Genomic DNA, 21,295 nt, shown 5'->3' on the forward strand with positions numbered 1-21,295 from the left:
TAAAATACATGTGATGAAGCTTGTCCAAGACCTGCTTTTTATTTTTTTCTATATCATGATTGATTTTCAATATTATGTCATAACATATTTTTTCAAAAATATAAAACAATGATCACAAAAAATATCGCATGCATTAAGATAGCTAGGCTTCAATAATAACAAAAATTATACAATATGTTAAACAAAACAGAATTTATTGATCAATTAATGATTCAAATAATAAAATGAAAGGAGAAATTATTTTATTCTGATCCTGGCATTTCTTCAATGCGCTGAATAAGTAAATAGTAATAGTCCAAAACCTGCTGCTAGTTGGATCAAACATATTGGAAAAAACCTAAATATCCTTAGGTAGCTTAATTTGGCAACAATTGCGGTACATAGATGAACAAATTAAATAAAAGATTAAAATTAAATTACATCAATTAACATCAATCCAAGACAATAACTGAAAACCAACCGATCGTAAAACATTCTATACTAAACACATATCGTATTTCAATAGTTGTATCTTTCCATTAGACAAGACGGTCCATAAAAATAGATTTTACAACACTTGCAATGTGAAATAAAACTAACCTAGTCCAAGAGTTGGAGTGCATTCATGTATTTTTAACATATACTTTCATGAATACAGACTAGATTTTAAGTGTAGCTCGTGTCTTTGCCGATTTATTATTCTGTTTTAATAGAAAATATTAATTATCTTTCATAGAACTTTTCATCATTTCTGCATTTCGCAATGTATTTTTGGATTCGTCCATGGACGGTCCACAGTAGGTAGTTGTCGCTTACCATCAGTTGATCCACTAAACCCTATGCATTGCATTGCATTGTATTGCACACACTATGGTTAAAAGTTTTCTCCTAAATAATGATAGCACTCAGCAATATCACCAATAGCAGTATATATATTTCCTACAAAAGAAATGTTGAAACAGTCAAACTCGAAATCATTTCATCAATTAACGAAAAAGGGTTCAAACAATAAAACACAAGCATCCAGACACCAGTTTTACACTCAAATTTTGAAAAACACTCATAAAACAAACAAGAGCATACCATAAAACAAGCATTCCATATCATAATAATGATATATACAATGATAATGATATAATATGTCGATAATGAAATTGACGTAATGATATTTAAACACAATAATGATGCGATAAAATTGACATAATGATACATAAACATATAAATGATGCGAAAAAATGGGCATATAACAATATATACTTAAACATAATAATGATACAGGAAAAATTGCATAATGACATATAGCCACAATAATTATGCGGGAAAAATGACATTATGATATATAAACATAAGAATGATACGGGAAAATTCGCATAATGATATATAAACGTGGAAATGATGCAGGAAATTTCACATAATGCCATGGACCATGCCCCAATCGAGCTACTGACTTTCTTTTTATCATCGATGATCGGCATGGACAGCGTCAGCATCGCCAGTCCCAATTTTTTGAGACCACTTTGCACATCCTGTTGAATGCATAAAATAATAAATAAAAATAAAATCATATTAAAGTAGCAAAGAAAATATACATAGATGAAAATAATATAATTAAGAATGGAAAAAGAACTAGTTAACAGAACTAATAGGTATATAAGCAATTGTTAATCATTAAATAAATATCAGTAAGATCATCAGTTACATAATGAAATTAATTACAAAAAAGTGTAAGTGTAGTTTTTATTATTATATTAAAACGATATTTAGAGTTAAATATTGTCTACAATAAATAAATAAAATATTTGTATCAATACGAACCTAACCACAAACCATGTTTAAAATATAAAATTCTGCAACTACATCATTCATCATTTCAACACTCATATATATCATAGTGTTAGAAAACTCAGCCACTCAGAGAAAGTTAACGGAAACCCTGACTTCAGATACAAATAATAAATTCTCTCATATGACGTTATATTGCATTTTATTTTTAAGATTTTCTTATTTATTATTATGAAAGAATTCAAGTACCTACTGTGTTCAATTATAGTTCAAAACAAAATTTATAAATAACTTAATTTTGTAGATATTATCTATATCAAAACTCAATCGGATACCTAATATTCTAAATAACCGACATACTAATAACAAATGAACTACCTACATAATAATTATGTAACTACGTTGCAAATAATACAAATGTATAAAATAAATAAATTAGGTAAGTGCGTTTTTAAACCGTGTCGTTTAACTTATAATTATATTGTATTTTAAATTTAATTCATAAATATTAACACTATATTATAATGATATAGGTATTATCTCTATTTGAATAAATTAAAAATTTTAATATACCTTCTACGTGCACTTGAAATCTTGTGTCTCTACAAACGTAGAGTTTAAATATCATGTTCAAATAAATAGATAGAGCAATATGTCAATGAAACTCCTTAAAATATATAGAGATACTACCAGTCTCTACACCTACAACAGATAAAATATATACATATGTATACTGGTTGAGACGCAATGCAGAGAAACAAATTCTTTTTCGGCAACACGTAGGACAGGGCTTTAAGGCTGAATGCAAATGTGTCTGGAGACCTCCTTTCCACGCTTATATCTAGGCCAATTGTCTTCATTACTATGTAAGAAGTTTAACTATCAAAGAAAATTATTACAACAATCCAAAAACACTATTAATTTTAACTGGAAATAGGTCATCAATGCTTAATTCCTTCCAAGTTCAATTCAGTCTATACTAAAAGTATTATGTTATATACCACCACAATTCGAAAGCCTATTCATAATAAACAACTTATGCTAATCAAATACGTCCGCTTTCAACGTTTTAATTGTACAAACATCACAGGTACAGGACCTAACTAAAACAAAGACCCACACAGTTTACAAACCCATGTATAAACATTTGATAGCAGACGCGTGCTACGTACACCTGGGCTTATAATCAATATTAAGGCTTGTACCATGTTACTTTAGTAACAAACATAAACTTTTAAAGAATATAAAAAATTCTATCACATAGCAGGAAGCCGTGAGGTCAAATCGTTTCCCGGAATGGGGAAAGATCCCGCCTCGTGATCTAATTTTTCATTTTACCAATTTTAAAGCATTTGAATGCTAAAAAAAACTAAATATCAAATAAAAAACATGTTGAAGTAACGGTGAGGGAAAATATCAGTTGCACCATTTGACGATTTTATAGATGACGTCATAAATTTAACTCAACTATAATCGCATATCACCGGTTAAAGCTATTGATAACGTTAAAATATCTGTCAGAAGCGTTAAATATAAAATAAGATGTCATTTCACTTGCAACTCTGATAACTTTACTATGTTAAAAAGTACCTGGTGTACATTGAGATAATATTACTACGTATGGAGGAGACACCACGAACAAAATCTGTGCGCCATTTTTTTGCTCTAACTAAGTTTTAAAAATTATTATTTAGTTAGGTACTTAACGATGAAAGTTATTCCTTTGCACTTTTCCGTATTATTTGTGCAATATCGTAACACACACGAAGGCATGTTTGATGCGTTTCACTTTAAAACCATTAAAAAATACCGCTCAACATACGTCACATGACGTATGTTGAGTGGAACATAAGTGATGTAGGCGGTGTCGTCTCCTATTAATATTATCTCAATGCTGGTGTAACACATTTCGCAGTAACTGAAAATAAAATAAAATAATTAAACTGAAAATAAAAAAATAAAATTGTTAATTATTATTAACAATAACGGTTATGTTATTGTTAAATTTGACATTAATCTTAACTTTAACTTCTATTATAGTGTAACCAAGCCTAATTGTTGTAACTACTATAAAACAACTATGTATATAAATGAATACCTACACAGTATTGCATTGAAATTCAATTTATAATCATGTAATTATAAATAGATTGCGGAATTGCAAATAACGATTAGAAGCAGATGTAAATGCATCTGTCCCATACATTGACTTAAAGCATTATAAATTATAACTAACACTAGAACGTGTAGTGTTTATTAAAATACAATTAAAATGCTTTAATTATTTACTACATACTTTGAACAATAGTGTGCTTAGTATGTGCATTTACATCAAACGAACATAGAGCTAGAACAAGAGCATTATTTCGTGATCTTTTAGTGTAAACGAAAACTCGTATTCAGTGTTGTTCTGTATTAGAACATTGCATAGAATATTTTTGAACGCACTAAGAACAACGAAAGAATGCTCTGCACCAGCCCCCCTAGTCAAGTGGCTTTCTGTTAGCGTAGCGTTCAATAGAATAGACTACGATTGTATGAGATTGACGTAACCTGTAGATACGTTTATCTACAGCTTACGTCAATCTCATACATTCGTAGTCTATTCTATTGAACGCTACGCTAACAGAAAGCCACTTGACTAGGGGGGCTGTTTAAACTAAAATAAATTCACATAGGGTTAGAATGAGCATTCGCTCGTTTGATCTAAATGCACCGTTATGTATTAGTAAGAAAATATTAAACTAACTCTACTACTAACTACATATTAGGCAAATTAAATTGTAGTAGGTATGTTTGATTAAAATACAATTTTGTACTGAATAAATGATTTAATTATTTACTTGTTTGAACAATAGTTTTCTTAGTAGTATGTATTATTAAAAAATATTAAACTAAATCTACTACTAAATACATGCCAGTTAAACTATGTCAAACGTACCATAATTGCACGACTCATGATGCGAAGCATCAGAGAGTGCTATTTACGATCGAAAAATTTTTTTCGCCTCATTTTTGCAGCTATTCTTATTATTATAGCCTTGTTAGTTCACGGAATCAAGATATTTTGCATACTATTGTCGAGATAATTTAATGGAGATTAATCCCATACTTCTATGAGTCGTTCACTTTTGGATTTTCCAAACTTTCATTAGTACATACTTAAAATTCAATATTTGGTACTAATCAGAAGGACTAAGTAAGTAGATAGATATTCTAATTCATAAAATGCACATATTATGTACACAATAATGGTTCTGTCTTTTTAATATTTATTAGGTTAAACTTAAAGGTATTACCTAAAGAGATATACACACTTACGTTACCTGAAATTCCATTCTCTTGGGACATTTTGTACGATAAAATTTTTACTAATTATTTATTTTACCTTTGCAGATTTAACTTGTTGCAAATTATAAGCGACTAAATTTCACATACGATCACTTGAGTGAAACCTCATAAGTAACTCATATGCCTAGAAGATATTACAATGCCAGAGGCTATGCGCAAACAGGAGAACTTTAAGGTACGTAAAGCTGGCGATGAAAAATTAGCGAAATTAAAAAAAAACAACACCAGAATTTGTTGCTTATTTGTTGCTAATTAGTTGCTATAATGACGATTTTGTTGCTCAACCCGTTCGCTGAAAATCAGCAACAGTTCTAGCTTAACGTTAAGGTAGCGTGAAGAAATCGGAAAAAGGGATGGATCGTTGCAAAAATGCAGGTGAATTTGTTGCTAATTTGTTGCTGCATAAAAACAGTGAAAATTTTGAATTTTTTTCATTGGCGCCAAAAATAACACTGGCCACGTCAACTTAATTGTCGATTTTCGGTAGTGAAACATAAAAAAAAATTTGTTGCTCCTCACATCGTTCACTGGCACAGTGTACAGAGCCAGCAACAAAATAGAAACCGGAAGTAGAGTTAATTTTGAAACCGGTTTGCTAGAAAATCGTCCACGCCAGCTTAACTGTCGATTTTCGGTAGTGAAACATAAAAAAAAATTTGTTGCTCCTCACATCGTTCACTGGCACAGTGTACAGAGCCAGCAACAAAATAGAAACCGAAGGTAGAGTTAATTTTGATACCGGTTTGCTAGAAATTCGTCCACGCCAGCTTAACTGTCGATTTTCGGTAGTGAAACATAAAAAAAAAATTTGTTGCTCCTCACATCGTTCACTGGCACAGTGTACAGAGCCAGCAACAAAATAGAAACCGGAAGTAGAGTTAATTTTGAAACCGGTTTGCTAGAAAATCGTCCACGCCAGCTTAACTGTCGATTTTCGGTAGTGAAACATAAAAAAAAATTTGTTGCTCCTCACATCGTTCACTGGCACAGTGTACAGAGCCAGCAACAAAATAGAAACCGAAGGTAGAGTTAATTTTGATACCGGTTTGCTAGAAATTCGTCCACGCCAGCTTAACTGTCGATTTTCGGTAGTGAAACATAAAAAAAAAATTTGTTGCTCCTCACATCGTTCACTGGCACAGTGTACAGAACCAGCAACAAAATAGAAACCGGAAGTAGAGTTAATTTTGAAACCGGTTTGCTAGAAAATCGTCCACGCCAGCTTAACTGTCGATTTTCGGTAGTGAAACATAAAAAAAAAATTTGTTGCTCCTCACATCGTTCACTGTCACAGTGTACAGAGCCAGCAACAAAATAGAAAAAGGAAGTAGAGTTAATTTTGAAACCGGTTTGCTAGAAAATCGTCCACGCCAGCTTAACTGTCGATTTTCGGTAGTGAAACATAAAAAAAAAATTTGTTGCTTCTCACATCGTTCACTGGCACAGTGTACAGAGCCAGCAACAAAATAGAAACCGGAAGTAGAGTTAATTTTTAAACCGGTTTGCTAGAAATTCGTCAATTTATTCACTCTAATTCCGGTTTTTATTTTGTTGCTGGCTTTGTACACTGTGCCAGTGAACGATGTGAGAAGCAACAAATTTTTTTTTATGTTTCACTACCGAAAATCGACAGTTAAGCTGTCGTGGACGATTTTCTAGCAAACCGGTTTCAAAATTAACTCTACTTCCTTTTTCTATTTTGTTGCTGGCTCTGTACACTGTGCCAGTGAACGATGTGAGGAGCAACAAATTTTTTTTTTATGTTTCACTACCGAAAATTGACAGTTAAGCTGGCGTGAACGAATTTCTAGCAAACCGGTTTCAAAATTAACTCTACTTCCGGTTTCTATTTTGTTGCTGGCTCTGTACACTGTGCCAGTGAACGATGTGAGGAGCAACAAATTTTTTTTTTATGTTTCACTACCGAAAATTGACAGTTAAGCTGGCGTGAACGAATTTCTAGCAAACCGGTTTCAAAATTAACTCTACTTCCGGTTTCTATTTTGTTGCTGGCTCTGTACACTGTGCCAGTGAACGATGTGAGGAGCAACAATTTTTTTTTTATGTTTAACTACCGAAAATTGACAGTTAAGCTGGCGTGGACGATTTTCTAGCAAACCGGTTTCAAAATTAACTCTACTTCCGGTTTCTATTTTGTTGCTGGCTCTGTACACTGTGCCAGTGAACGATGTGAGGAGCAACAAATTTTTTTTTTATGTTTCACTACCGAAAATCGACAGTTAAGCTGGCGTGGACGAATTTCTAGCAAACTGGTTTCAAAATTAACTCTACTTCCGGTTTCTATTTTGTTGCTGGCTTTGTACACTGTGCCAGTGAACGATGTGAGGAGCAACAAATTTTTTTTTATGTTTCACTACCGAAAATCGACAATTAAGTTGACGTGGCCAGTGTTATTTTTGGCGCCAATGAAAAAAATTCAAAATTTTCACTGTTTTTATGCAGCAACAAATTAGCAACAAATTCACCTGCATTTTTGCAACGATCCATCCCTTTTTTCGATTTCTTCACGCTACCTTAACGTTAAGCTAGAACTGTTGCTGATTTTCAGCAAACGGGTTGAGCAACAAAATCGTCATTATAGCAACTAATTAGCAACAAATAAGCAACAAATTCTGGTGTTGTTTTTTTTTAATTTCGCTAATTTTTCATCGCCAGCTTTACGTACCTAGAACTTTATTCCCTCATCTTAATGGAAAGAAAAGATCATAAGATATGTCCATCGAGATAGTATGTACTACTAGAGGGGTTATTCCAAACAAAAACATTGCGCGCGGCCGATGTGGTGGGGTACGTGTGGAACGAGCGAGGCGTGGCTTCAAGTTCAAAGATTAAGCAATGCGTGCAGATGCGACACATTGTGCAATCTGTTTACTCGGTACTATCTGGTGGTACTGATACTAGGGAATTAATAAAACGAGGATTTTATATTAAACTATGTATTTTAATTTCCTTTAAATAATATCAATTTAGTAAGCTTTTGTCGTTTTGTGTAGTAATCAATAGTTTTATCAGTTTTTGCTTCATGATGTAATCGAATTTTGGAGTATTGGTTTATAATAGCCCTAATTAAATGGATACGATGATTCAATGTTGATGGCGTTTACGTATAAGAAACTCACATTTTGAAAAATCTCACGTGAGATTCGAGGATGGGGGAGGGGTTGAATAAATTCTCACGACATCTCACCAGGGGGGGAGGGAGGTGCAGAAAATTTTAAAAAACACCTCACGTAATTTATGGACGCCCCCTTACTCGATCACAATTTTTGTAACGAATGTGAAAGACGAAACAATAAATACGCAAAGCGGCTTTTACTATAAACGGAACTACATTTAAAAATATACTTTATTTATTGAGTTATAAGGTTGCTTCCATTCTGTTTATTTACATTCTCAAAAACATCAATCGCCGCAGAGGTGGCTTGCGACAAAGGCGGCTTGTGTCAAAGGCCTCGGCGATATCATTTAAGAACATAATATTATGTACTTTAGGCAAACTTGTAATAAGATCTATTTTACTTTCTTATTATTCCATTTGACAAGGATATTGGGTAAGATACCTATTGGAATAATTTTATTATTATGTATGTACTTATTAAATCCGCGAATAAAAAAAATTTTTAGTCGTGAATATAGAAATTGGGTCGCATTTTTTTAATCCGCGAATAGTGAAAACACGAATAAAGGAAGCGCGATTAAGGAACTTTTACTGTATTAGTTTCTGTGAATGTTGTGTTTATTTGTAATTGTTGTGCATAATAATTTATAAATCCTATTGGAACAACTGTTGATTAACCTTTTTTTAATAAATAAAAATAGGTAAATAAATAAATATTACTTAATATAACCTACCGTTTTACTTTGCGTAGTCGGGTAAAAGTATAAATATTTAGATACTACACCACGGTAATCTTTCCTAGTATATATACATAGTTAAAAAAATCCAGTTACATTTTTTTAACAGACTCATCGATAGTGTCACGTCTGTGCTGTTAGTCTATGAAAAATGGCGCGAAACGCAGAACGCGTGGTGATTTTTCGCAAAATGATAACAATATTAGTAAAATGCATGACTTACTCATAATAAGGAAACTTACTGGTGAAAAGTCACTCCTCGGGCTTTGTTTGTATTATGGGAACTTGTAAAACAATATCTAAGCAAACACGAAGGCATTTTGAACAGAGCAATAACACGTGTTGACGCGGCAAGCGGGGGGCACAGTCCGACACAGACTAAAGAGACTTGTGATTCTTACCTCTAGCTCGTGTTAAAGAGAGTGTAGTAGCGATCGCCTCTCTAGTACGTAGTACATACTATCTCGATGGATATGTCATGATGAAAGACAGAATGCTTGCCTTTACCTAAAGAATTGGGAATTTTTGATACGATAGATTCGAGTTTTCTCAGCACATTATAACGTAAGAAATATCTTGTATATAATTTATGTTAAACCAATAAGTAATTTGTTTTACATTAATTTTAATTAGAGTCATGAACACACATCAAGATTTATTTATTTACTTAAAAACTAAAATATAGAGAAGAATTTGAAAATGAGCTCTACTTATATTATTTCTTTGCCTGTCTAAATACCTGTGTGGATACTTGGACATTTGGTTTATTCATTTTTGTATTTATTTATTTTTGGGTCATCAAAATAATGTATAGGTAAACCAGAATCTGATGGCAATTAGGGAAATCAAAATTTTGAGTGTGCAACCCTAGGAAAAATGGACTGAACGATCTTGATACTGCTTATTTTTTAGTTTGTTCTCAATATCATTAGTCATAACTCATATTACATAAGTGGACAATACTGTACTTAATAATGAGATATCCATTTAATATTATGTAGGTACATACTTACATGTATAATATATATATTACTTTTATACAGGTAGTACATATTATTATTTACACATACCTATATTTGTATGTTCATTATCATTATGCCATGTGAAAATATCGATGTTATATCGATAGAAAACTAGGCTGCTTATAATTTTTTTATAAAATAAAATAAAACTATGTTTATTTTCGCAAGTATAAAAGCATCTACAGACGCTCCGATTTGGTTGGTGCCAACCATCCGACCACGACCAAATCGGAAAGTGTAGAGAGCGGTCGGTCCGACATAATTATTATTAATATTGGTTTGACGTGGTCGGATGCGCCAGCAATACCGACCAAACCAACTTCCTATCCGATCCAACCAAATTGGAACGTTTGGAAGCTTTGTTCCGACCAAATCGGCTCATTCCATAGAGTAATATAGGTAATTGGCTCATTCACATTTGCAACGCCGCCGGTGTAGGACGTCAACATGAACGCCGAGGGAGTTACGGTCACCGAACGTGACATATTAATAAAATTACTGGAACTATATAAAGACTTTCCCTGTTTGTGGGACTTAAGTAACAAAGATTACGCAAATAGAGATGCCAGAAATCAAGCGTATTTTATTATGTTAGAAGTATTAAAAAAATTGACAGTGCGGCTACATTAAAAACCTTAAAAAATAAGTTATAAGAGCCGCATATGACTGTAATTTTCTCTATTTCTATAGTAGAATTTAGTCCATTCTCTTCGTACTATGGTCAACTGACATATTACTCTATGGTCAACTGACAGTTGGAAGGCCAACCGTCGGACAATCTGTAGCAATGTTGGAATGGTTGCCATGTCGGTTCCGATATGGTTGGCACCAACCAAATCGGAGCGTCTGTAGATACAGTTAACAGATACACACATTATAAAATTGACTTGGACAGCTTGGACTTGACGAATAGCCATATTGGAAACTCCTGTAATAAGTTTTCATAAAATCATATTCCAATCAACAAACAATATTATAGTTACCTACATATAATATTTTTTAATTGAAAGTATCAAAGCGGGTTAGTCCAATTTACCAATAAAATCTTCTAAATTGAAAATTGTGATGTGTTTGACCCTTCTTCATCAAATATTTTTCTATACACATTATAAACAACACCTCTTGCTTGTGATCACAGCTGCTTTTTCGACATTTTCGAAGATTTTTTAGACAAAATCCTAAAAATTATTTATCAACTGCAAAAAAGACAAATAATTTGACAACCAATTTGATAGTTGTCAAATAAGTTGCCACATGAAAATCTTTTTATTTCTTAAATATAAATATGCCATCAGATTCTGGTAGACCCATATCAATCGACATTCAATATAATTACAAGCAATAAGTATGCGGTAACTGTAGTTTGTTTTAGTATCTGTGTGCATTGCAATATTCATATTCATGTGAGCGAAATTCAGTTGAATGATTAATTAACTGCTTTAAACGTTTGTGCAAAAGTAAAAAATAACTATTATATTTGCAAATTTATGAATTGATTAATTTACCTATATAAAACACTAATTTCGCTTGCGGCTTCGCCCGCTTTGTAGAAAACTTAGCGATATATGTATATTAAAAACAATCCTCAAGAACCACTTTATGTATTAAAAAGCTCTTAAAAATATTCGTTGCGTAGTTTTAAAGTACTACATAGCAACGAACAGACAGAGACATAGACTTTATTTTATACTATACTAGCGGTTAGCCCCGGCTTCGCCCGTGGTTTACGTTTTTCTTCATAATAACTATCCTATCTCTCAAGTGGGATCGAACTGCACATGGTGTGCGAATTTTATTATAATCGGTTAAGTGGTTTAGGAGTCCATTGAGGACAAACATTGTGACACGAGATTTATATATATTAAGATGATGTTCAATTAACATTTTCGTGTTATTGGAAACGACAAGATTATTATAGAGAAACACATATTGTATAGAAAACGAAAAGGCAATACTAACTTTTAAATGGAGGTATTCCCAATAGAAGCTAAAGTAAACACAATTTTTTGGTAAGAACATAGTTCAATACATTTATATGAAAAATAAATTTCGTATTTCAAAGTACAGAAATCCAATTACACTTTGACATGGTACAGGATTTGTTTTAGTCATAACAAACTATTGGGTTTCGAAAAAATAGCCAGAAAGTATTTTTTGTCTCATTTTACACTCACATAATGAAGTGTTTAGTAATTAGTTATATAGCCTAGTCTTAAACCTAGCTAATTAATTAAATTTGATGCTAAATCTTAAATTTCATTTTATGGTTAAAATTATTGCTAATTTGTCCTTAAAAGGGTCGTAGATAACGTTAACTTTAATATTCCGCTAATACTTACTCCATAATACGCTTAAACACAAAACAAAATATGTATAGAGCCAATAATAATACATATTATTATAAAACATTTTTAGTAACAAACGAAACAAAGGTATTATACAAAAACACTGTATTGTTTTCAGACCGCACAACGCACGTTTTTATTCTACCATAAATAATTTAGAAAACTGTTGCATTGTCGCATATTTGCTATCGAATAAAATTCAACCGCATTCAGAGTGAAATATAAAGCGTTAGATAAATACCACAGTATATAGAATATGAAGAGTAAGCAACTAAGCCTTTTCGGTAAAATAATTACTAACGCTATAAAGCCAAACCTTTTCTCGAGCTCTTTAAAGAGAGCACTCGCTATAACTGACAAGTCCGCCACAACAGCTGCTTACGAGTCTCATCGATGCGCATTGTTTGAGTCAGCCGTTTCGAACGTTTAGTAGTTTCCTTACTGTTTTAATATATTTACTGTGGAAATACAAAGCTCTTAGACTTCGATTGGCATTTATTAAATTTCCACGTCGGAAGTAGTCGGTTGTCACTTACCACTTCGAAACTCCAATAGTTGTGAATCTTTGCGAGAATATCAAAGTTGTTTCGAGCGATTATTTACGGTTTTGGGTCTTGAGTTTTGTAATAAATCATGTTTCGCGGAAGTTATGTAACCAGCAACTGTTAGTGAACTTTAATATTATTTTATGTTTGATTTAATGTAAGTGTTATGTTCCCTTTATTTGTACATTGTCTTAGAAAAATTCAGCATTATACATAGAGTTATTAACAAAAATTAATTTCATGCTATAATAAGGCGTTGGTCATAAGTAATTATACGCACAATTGCACCCTATTATCCCATCTATCTAATATCAATCTAACTTTCCCAATCAATTCCTAAAGCTTATTACTTATTACTTTTTAATTAATCCTGTAAATTAGTTAATATTTATGCTTTATGCAACCGATCTCATTTTTGTTCCCCTACAACATTGAACACCATGCTTAGAGACTATACCCATTTGTACATAATAAATTGGATGTAGCCCTGAATATCGAAGCATGTGGGTTACCAGATGTAAAGCATCGTTTAGTCCCATCGGATCTTTGGTGTATATTTATATAATACATGAACTCGAATCGTGCATACCAATATTCGGTTTCTAGCAATAATCTATACTAATATTATCTAAATTATCTGGAGAGTTTGTTTGTTTGCTTGAACGCGCAATCTGAGGAAGTACTGTCCGATTTTAAAAATTATTCCACTGTCCATTTATCCAAAAAGGCTAATATATCATCACGCTAAGACCAATAACAGCGGAGCGATGCAGATAAAACCGCGGGCCACATCTAGTATTCATATAAAATTGTTTTCTAGTACCACTTCATTCGCCTCGCTATTTGCAATAAATATGTTACTCCTTTATAAAATACGATAAGTTTTGGATGTGATTACATAAATAAATCACTGGTATTTTTCAAACTCGAAGTACATCTAATGTCAAAGAGAACCACTATCCAGAATTAGTGCATCTTGCTTTTGATCCCCTGGTTACTAACTCTGATGTCTTGCACAACTCTCTGAAATCCTTTAACTGGATTAAGAAATCCATCTTGACGACAAAAGCCAGCTTCAACTAAAATAGCAAGCCAACCTATCAAAACACCGAGATAGTTTGGCAAGTATCGTATATTTATTCTAAAGCAACCCGGTTGCCTGGAAGAGATCATTGCTAATTGATAAGGCTACCTAATAAACTATACTGTGTAAAATTGTAATAACATTTCCATTACGCGTAGTTATATTGAAGAGTTTAATAAATAACTCATTCACTATTGATATTAATCTTATCTATAACGCCAAAATCTGTTTGATCTATCCTTATCTTTGCGACAAGGCCATTTATCCGAGTTAATGAGATTATAAGCGAGATATGAGTAAAGACACCCATTATGATAAAGTGTGACAAGATTAAATTTAAGATTAGAGAACAAAATTGTTTGTAGATTACTCTTTCTCTTTAAACGCATTTGATAAAATCTTGACCTGCATAAAACATATGGTAGAGCCGTATTATGACCACTTATTTCCTGGCAAATTCATATTATGTACGCAATAACCAGCCATGGTTAATTATGGTATAATATGAATTTACCAGTCAGTTCAATTCATATACGGCGGTCATAATACGGCCCCAGATCGTCTTTCGTTTCGATTATGATCAATGAAACACATGTGAAATAAACATATCGCACGCCTCACTAGGGTAGAGCCAATACCAGATAAACTGACAATTCCTTGTGCAAAGATAATTTTATTTTCCTATCTCTACCCTTGTGGCAAAAATTTGCGATTTCAGACTAATCATATGAAGGTAAAATAAGGTAAGGCATTGAAGCTCTTTATTTATTTATTTATTAAGCCAAACCAACAGTAAATACATACAAATCTTGCGAGCTTAAATCTAGAAATATATAAATGTTAAGGATGTATCCACCAATTATAGGTAAGGACAAAATTAATTTTTATATCTTAAACTTACTTAAATAGTACCAACTAAATCAACATAACGCTTACGTTAATTTTTGTTATGACTAACGTAACTATCTTTAAAGTAATTTACAATATTTATAGAAAAAATTGAATACGAATCAAGCTCTTTATATGTGTCTGTCTTTATTCTTATTAATAGACTTTTAGGAAGATATGTTTTAAAATCACATTTCAAAGGAGGTTATACAGAACCTGGATAAATTATCACGGCACTAGAGACACTGATACCGTTAGATAGGTCTTTATTGCTTTTTCGGCCTTCTAGATTATTGTGGGATAGGCTTTAGCTAGATTGGTATCCATTTTTATTGGTGTTATATGCTTCTTCGTCGTGTTAACATTTTTTTTTTTCGTAGTTTATAGAACGTATAAAAATGAAGTCCCATGTCCCCTAATGGGGTAAGGTGTAGATGCAGTATACATCTGATTCACTGATCGATTTTCTTTAGGGACAAGTAGGTGATCAGCCTTCCTATAGAACGTATACACTCTGATAAATAAAATACGATTGTACTATCCAGAATATACCTATTATATTATCTGTGGCACTGTATTATTAATATTCTCCCTCTTTGTTACATTGTTTCTTATTCTGCAACAGATATTCACTATAAATCACACAAAATAATAAGCTGACGCCACGCATTCGCGGATTGCTTTATCAATTTTACCAAGATATAAATAATTCTGATCTTGAAGTGTTCGTATTGAATGGCCTATTTTCATAAGGAGCAATGTGTGTATTTAGTTTATGGTGATCACTGATCGTATGCGAACTATCTAAAACGATAATATATTTTGCGATTATTACTGCAACACACAACACAGATGTTGTGGGATTATTGGAAGTAATTCATTGTTATCCAAATTTACTTCATAATAAAATACTTATACGTAATATAACTAAGAAAACAGTCAAAATCGATCTATCTTATAAAATATAACCACATCCAAACTTACAAACGCAAAGATTATTCTTGTATTTAGGAATAATAAATATCTACACATGTACTATAATGGATTTTGTTAAAATGTTACTCAAAATATGTCCATAAGGACCAATTATAATTATTTAATTTATTTTAAAACCGACCATTAATTCCAAAATCCTCTTTTAACTAAACTCAAAGGAATTTCAGAATAATATAAGCACGAAAGTGAAAGTATTTGTTTGAATTGTATATTCGTTTATTAATAATAAATGTTCCACTATAAATTTACTTTAATATATCTTCAGTTGTCCTCTAATAGAGGCCAAATAGACAAGCGAAGAACCACTGGAAGCCAATTAAGTAAGAAAGTTCGTAGAAACATATCATCAAAACGTACAACGACCCAAATAATTACTCATAATTGTACTGTTATTGTCTTGATATTAAATATCTTCATATGAAACATTATGTCATGTAATTACTATCCGATGAAAACAGCTGAAAGTAATGAAGAAAATCTATTTTTTTTATTCAATGCTCTTAAAATAATGAATTCGCAACGCAGCTCTACTCCGTCGTTTCATTTTTGTCGTTTCAAGTAATGATAGGTATCATTTTTTCTTTTGAAATGCAAAATTTACACATATGTAGGTAGGAACATACATAAATTTGGCTCCAAACGTCATTAACGGTATATTACGCATTCATTACTTTAGGATATGTATATTTTGAAAAGATAGCGTCCATTCTGGAATCTTTTTGTGTTCTTAAATCAATATCATTATTATAAAAATTATTAATTATGCTTAAAAACGAAAGTATTATCAATCAATTTCTAACATTGATTTCATTGAAAATTCAATAACTTCTCTACATATTGTATTTATAAAACTACCTAATTTAAACACGGCTCTACCATATATTATCTATTGATACAAGTCAACCAATTCTATCTACAGTTGACATCGTATTAGCATAGTATAAAGAGAACTTATAGTACAGTACGTAAATAACAATACGTAAATAAAGTAACGCTAAATCAGTGATAAAGACGTAATAAAAAACGTGTATTATTCCAAAACTATGACGTGGCACCATATTACTCATTTTAACCATTGACGTGCTAACCCAACCCTTTGTTTGTTTGAACATTATCTATTCTGCACCTCCTTTGACAATTTTTACATCATCCACCAAAATTATTATTACACAAAACATCCATACTGATATGCGAAAGTTTGTATGTTTGTCTGTTATGCTATCACAGCTTACACATATCGCCAATTTCGATACTATTAAAATATAAATATGTAGTTGAGGAACCCAGGTCAAAAAAGCTACTTTTTATTGAAATTAAAGTTCTAAATGAGGCATTATGAGATTGTAAAACCAAATATATATATAACACATCTAGTAAAAAAAAGAATACCCGCCGACCTGAGAATCTCCTCCTTTTTTATAGTAGGGGAGCCCAAGAGGGGATTTTGGGATTTACTCGAGCGCGTCAGATTACTATAAGGGACGGTACCTTAGCTATTCATTAGTACCTCTAGTCAATATGAGCAGTTATGGTTGGTGGGTGCGCTCAGGGGTCCCGCTGGAAAATTTGAATAATCCATAATTCCCTAAGGTTGAGCTCGAATCGTCAGATTAGCGAAATGGGGACTTCTTATATTGTAATTAACCCCCCCATATATTAATCTGACGCGCTCGAATAATATTACTTTAATTTTTTACCCTTTCTTCATAGCGATTAAATCGCCACTTAAATCGTCAGATTAACGTATACTTTTTTTCAGTGACGTCCTGGAGCATGCAAAATATCAATATCTAACGCGCTTGAGTATTTCCAAGACAATTTTTTTCTTTTTTAAATTAAAAAAAAATCAAAAAACCCTTCCCCACCGCTAAAAGTGAAAACATTATAGGACCTTTTTTTCTCCCTATGGTCTAATCTACCAATTCTAATAGGTTCCTGTGACGCTCAAGTAAATCCACACTTAGCATCCTGGGCTCCCCTACTATTAGAAGTCGGTTAAAAATATATATAAGTTATCTATTAAATTATCACTTGCATCACGTAACAAACTGTTAACGAAATTCTTAAATTGGCAAAATTTGCAAAAAATCGTACGTTTTAAGTTCCTGTTACAGAACAAGAAATACATACTATAGTTTTTTAAATATTGTGCATAAATTCTGTGTAGATCGATTAAATTCTAGTTAGAATTTTAAAAGAAATTGTTGTTTTTTAAATGGAGTTGGAAATCCAGCCATTTACGTGAATTATATTGTCAGTAAGAAGAAGAAGAGAAAGAAGAAAGAAGAAGAAGTTCTTTCTTTCTTCTATATTGTCAGTAGTAATGAAAATGTAGAGTCCAATGTTACATGTAGTATTATATCGTTTCAAATTATATTTGAAATCACAATACCATTTGCAATAATACCGACTTATCTCAAGGACAAAATATATGCCGTTATTTTACTGTGCTTTTACAAAATCATGTTCATTGTTCTCTTTTGAAATGTAGAGTTTTGAACTTTCATGTGACTAACATTTATAGATGTTGTAAAATGATAGCATTTCTTTAAAATTAAAGTAGATATTTGCAATTTATTTTATAAACATTGAATTAAGGTCAAATTAAGTTCAACGAACGATGTCGATTAACGCTAATGGGAATAATTAACGTCAAATAATTTGTCTAATATCTTACAAATTCCAATTCCTAGAGCGCGCACAGCTTGCGAATATTTATACCGCTCTATCAAACATAATTTAAATTGAATTAATTGAAATTATTTATTTATAATGCACTTGCAAGAGTGAATTATTTATAAAGGTTACGATGTAATAAGTAACATATTAGCATTTATAACCTAAATGTCAATATTGCAGATAACCTATTCGTTTCTCTCAAACTCCTTTGTTATAAATTGTTATTAAAACAACCGAATGGTACACCGATCACTTACCGTTTTGACTTCATTGTTAGACGATTTCGCAGTGGACATAGCCTTTATCATCCTACTAGAGTTATCCAAAAGGCACTTTTGAATGCTCATAACTCGGTTTTTTATAACCACTGCACAGAACTAATTCACATCATTGGCAATTCAACACGTCACGTAAAACACTTTAACCCATATGGAATTATTATGGGACCAAATCACATTCCATGTTAACTCGTTAAACTCGCGGCGTGTTAGGTTATATCCATTGATTTGACGTAAGAAAGTTTTGGCCGTGCCGGATTGTGGCACACACCCTCTCCTGGTGACAACACGAGCCCGACTAGATTCTGTGCCGAGGAGCGCCGGGCGAGAGTTGCGGACTGCGGACCGCAAGGCGCAAGCTAACAGCAGCTGTCACTGGCGCCCCCTGCCACTCTCAACCAAACAAAGAACATTTGGGTTACATGTGACCCTCAGCACACCTCGGATATCCTGAAGGACGCCCCGTATTAACATTATACGGAAACTATTTATAAATTGTTAACTCCTAGTTTACACTAACTACGTTATTGCCTGACAAAAAGTGTAGGCGTTTTTTTAGTCGCGGGTATAATTTTACTCATTTAGTAATATGCACGAGTAACAATTATAATTTTATCGATTATGAGTAATGGCGGTAATTAGAGTGAAGAATTATGTATTTATATCGCTTTCACAATACCTATTGCTAATTGGTTCACTAAAGTACGCTTTAATACATTCACGTACATAATTTAAATCATAAATAAAGGTACAATTGTATAGTACACACAATAATTACAACACAAATTTGAATTAAAAACGTTTTATATGCCTTAGCAATCGACTCTACCACTCTACATTTTGTGTAATGTAACTCTATATTTCAAAACTATAATTAAATATTGCACATTCAAACAAAAAAGAACGCATAATATTGAATATTTAAAACATACATCATTATAATATCATTATACTAAGCATTATACATATTTATTAATAATAATAATATATCTACATCCAACAAAATATATTGGATGTAGAGGTACTATTACATAAGTACATTAAATTATCTATTAAAATAATGTTTAAACTCTATCTTTTACACACTTTAGGTAACAACTAACAGTGTAAATAAATTATATTACTGACTCTACCATATTTATTCTTTAATATTTCGGTATTCTCGGTCCATTTTGAAGCAACAACAGTTGTTTACCGTGTGTAAATAATAAATGGAGCTCTCTCAAGCAATTGCAGACTGTCCCTAAAAGCTATTTGCTAGAACAAAATTCTTATATGGGAGTATTTTTTAAATTTCAACATTTTTGAAATTGAAGTGTACAAATGATATTTTTTTCATGTTTTATATAATATATGTTATTCGTGTTCGGATCGGATTTTAATATGTATCTACACTAATATTATAAAGAGGAAAACTTTGTTTGTTTGTTTCTTTGTTTGTTTGATTGTAATGAATAGGCTCATAAACTACTGGACCGATTTTAAAAATTCTTTCACCATTCGAAAGCTACATTATCCACGAGTAACATGGCTAGGTTTTATCCCGGAAATCCCACGGGAACGGGAACTATGCGGGTTTTTCTTTGAAAACGCGGGCGAAGCCGCAGGCGGAAAGCTAGTAATTTATAAATTCCTGTTTTTCGTATTTCTTAAATAGTGGCATGAGATTGAGATGACGGTAAAATTATCATTATATTTTTTTCAGCAAGCTGAAAAAAGCAAGAACAAAGAGATCAAATCACGAATATATTTTAATTCATATTTAACAACTCAAGAATCATAGTAGCTCGGAAAGGAAATGATGTAATATATCAATAGATATTATGTTAAATGAATGTGAAGAAAATAAATCTTCTTATTCTTCTTATATGTATATAAAAATGAATCGCAAAATGTGTTGGTAAGCGCATAAATCGAGAACGGCTGAACCGATTTCGATAATTCTTTTTTTATTATATTCCTTGAAGTACGAGGATGGTTTTTATGTAGAGAAAACGTAAATATGTACCACGAGCGAAGCCGGGGCGGACCGCTAGTAATATATATAAATTTCTCGTGTCACAATGTTAGTCTGCATACTCCTCCGAAACGGGTGGACCGATTCTCATGAAATTTTCTGTGCATATCGGGTAAGTCTGAGAATCGGCCAACATCTATTTTTCATATTATGTACCACGGGCGAAGCCGGGGCGGACCGATAGTATTTATATAAAATAATATGATCCATGAAAGTTGGTGCTTGCGTTTTATTCACGCAAATGGAAACTTTATAATCGGATTTGCGCTTCAATTTCTCATTATTTGTAGGTATGTGTTTGGAATATAGACTTATTTATTGAGATGTTTTATTTTTAAATAGAAAAGTAACTTATTTTTCTAATGAAAATTGTGACAAGGTACGAATTTGATTTTTTTTTTTAATAAAAGACTAGTGGTATATTTTATTGTAATTAATTATCATACATAATTT

At 32.1% G+C, this 21,295-nt stretch overlaps 1 protein-coding gene across 2 annotated transcripts in view; it reads right to left on the minus strand.

The window, feature by feature from the left end:
* Positions 1–19,112, minus strand: part of Trpm (transient receptor potential cation channel, subfamily M) — a 191,250-nt gene extending 172,138 nt beyond the window's left edge. For both annotated transcript variants that reach the window (XM_089705245.1, XM_089705243.1), the window contains exon 1: positions 18,805–19,112. In XM_089705245.1, coding sequence (XP_089561371.1) covers positions 18,805–18,894 — 90 coding nt within the window. In that variant the 5' untranslated portion in view covers positions 18,895–19,112. The remainder of the gene's footprint in view (positions 1–18,804) is intronic.
* Positions 19,113–21,295: the final 2,183 nt, after the last annotated feature.

Source organism: Colias philodice, chromosome 16 (assembly GCF_061535455.1).
Source record: "Colias philodice isolate Cphi_HAF_F1 chromosome 16, ilColPhil1 Martin Lab GWU primary, whole genome shotgun sequence".
Taxonomy (NCBI): domain Eukaryota; kingdom Metazoa; phylum Arthropoda; class Insecta; order Lepidoptera; family Pieridae; genus Colias; species Colias philodice.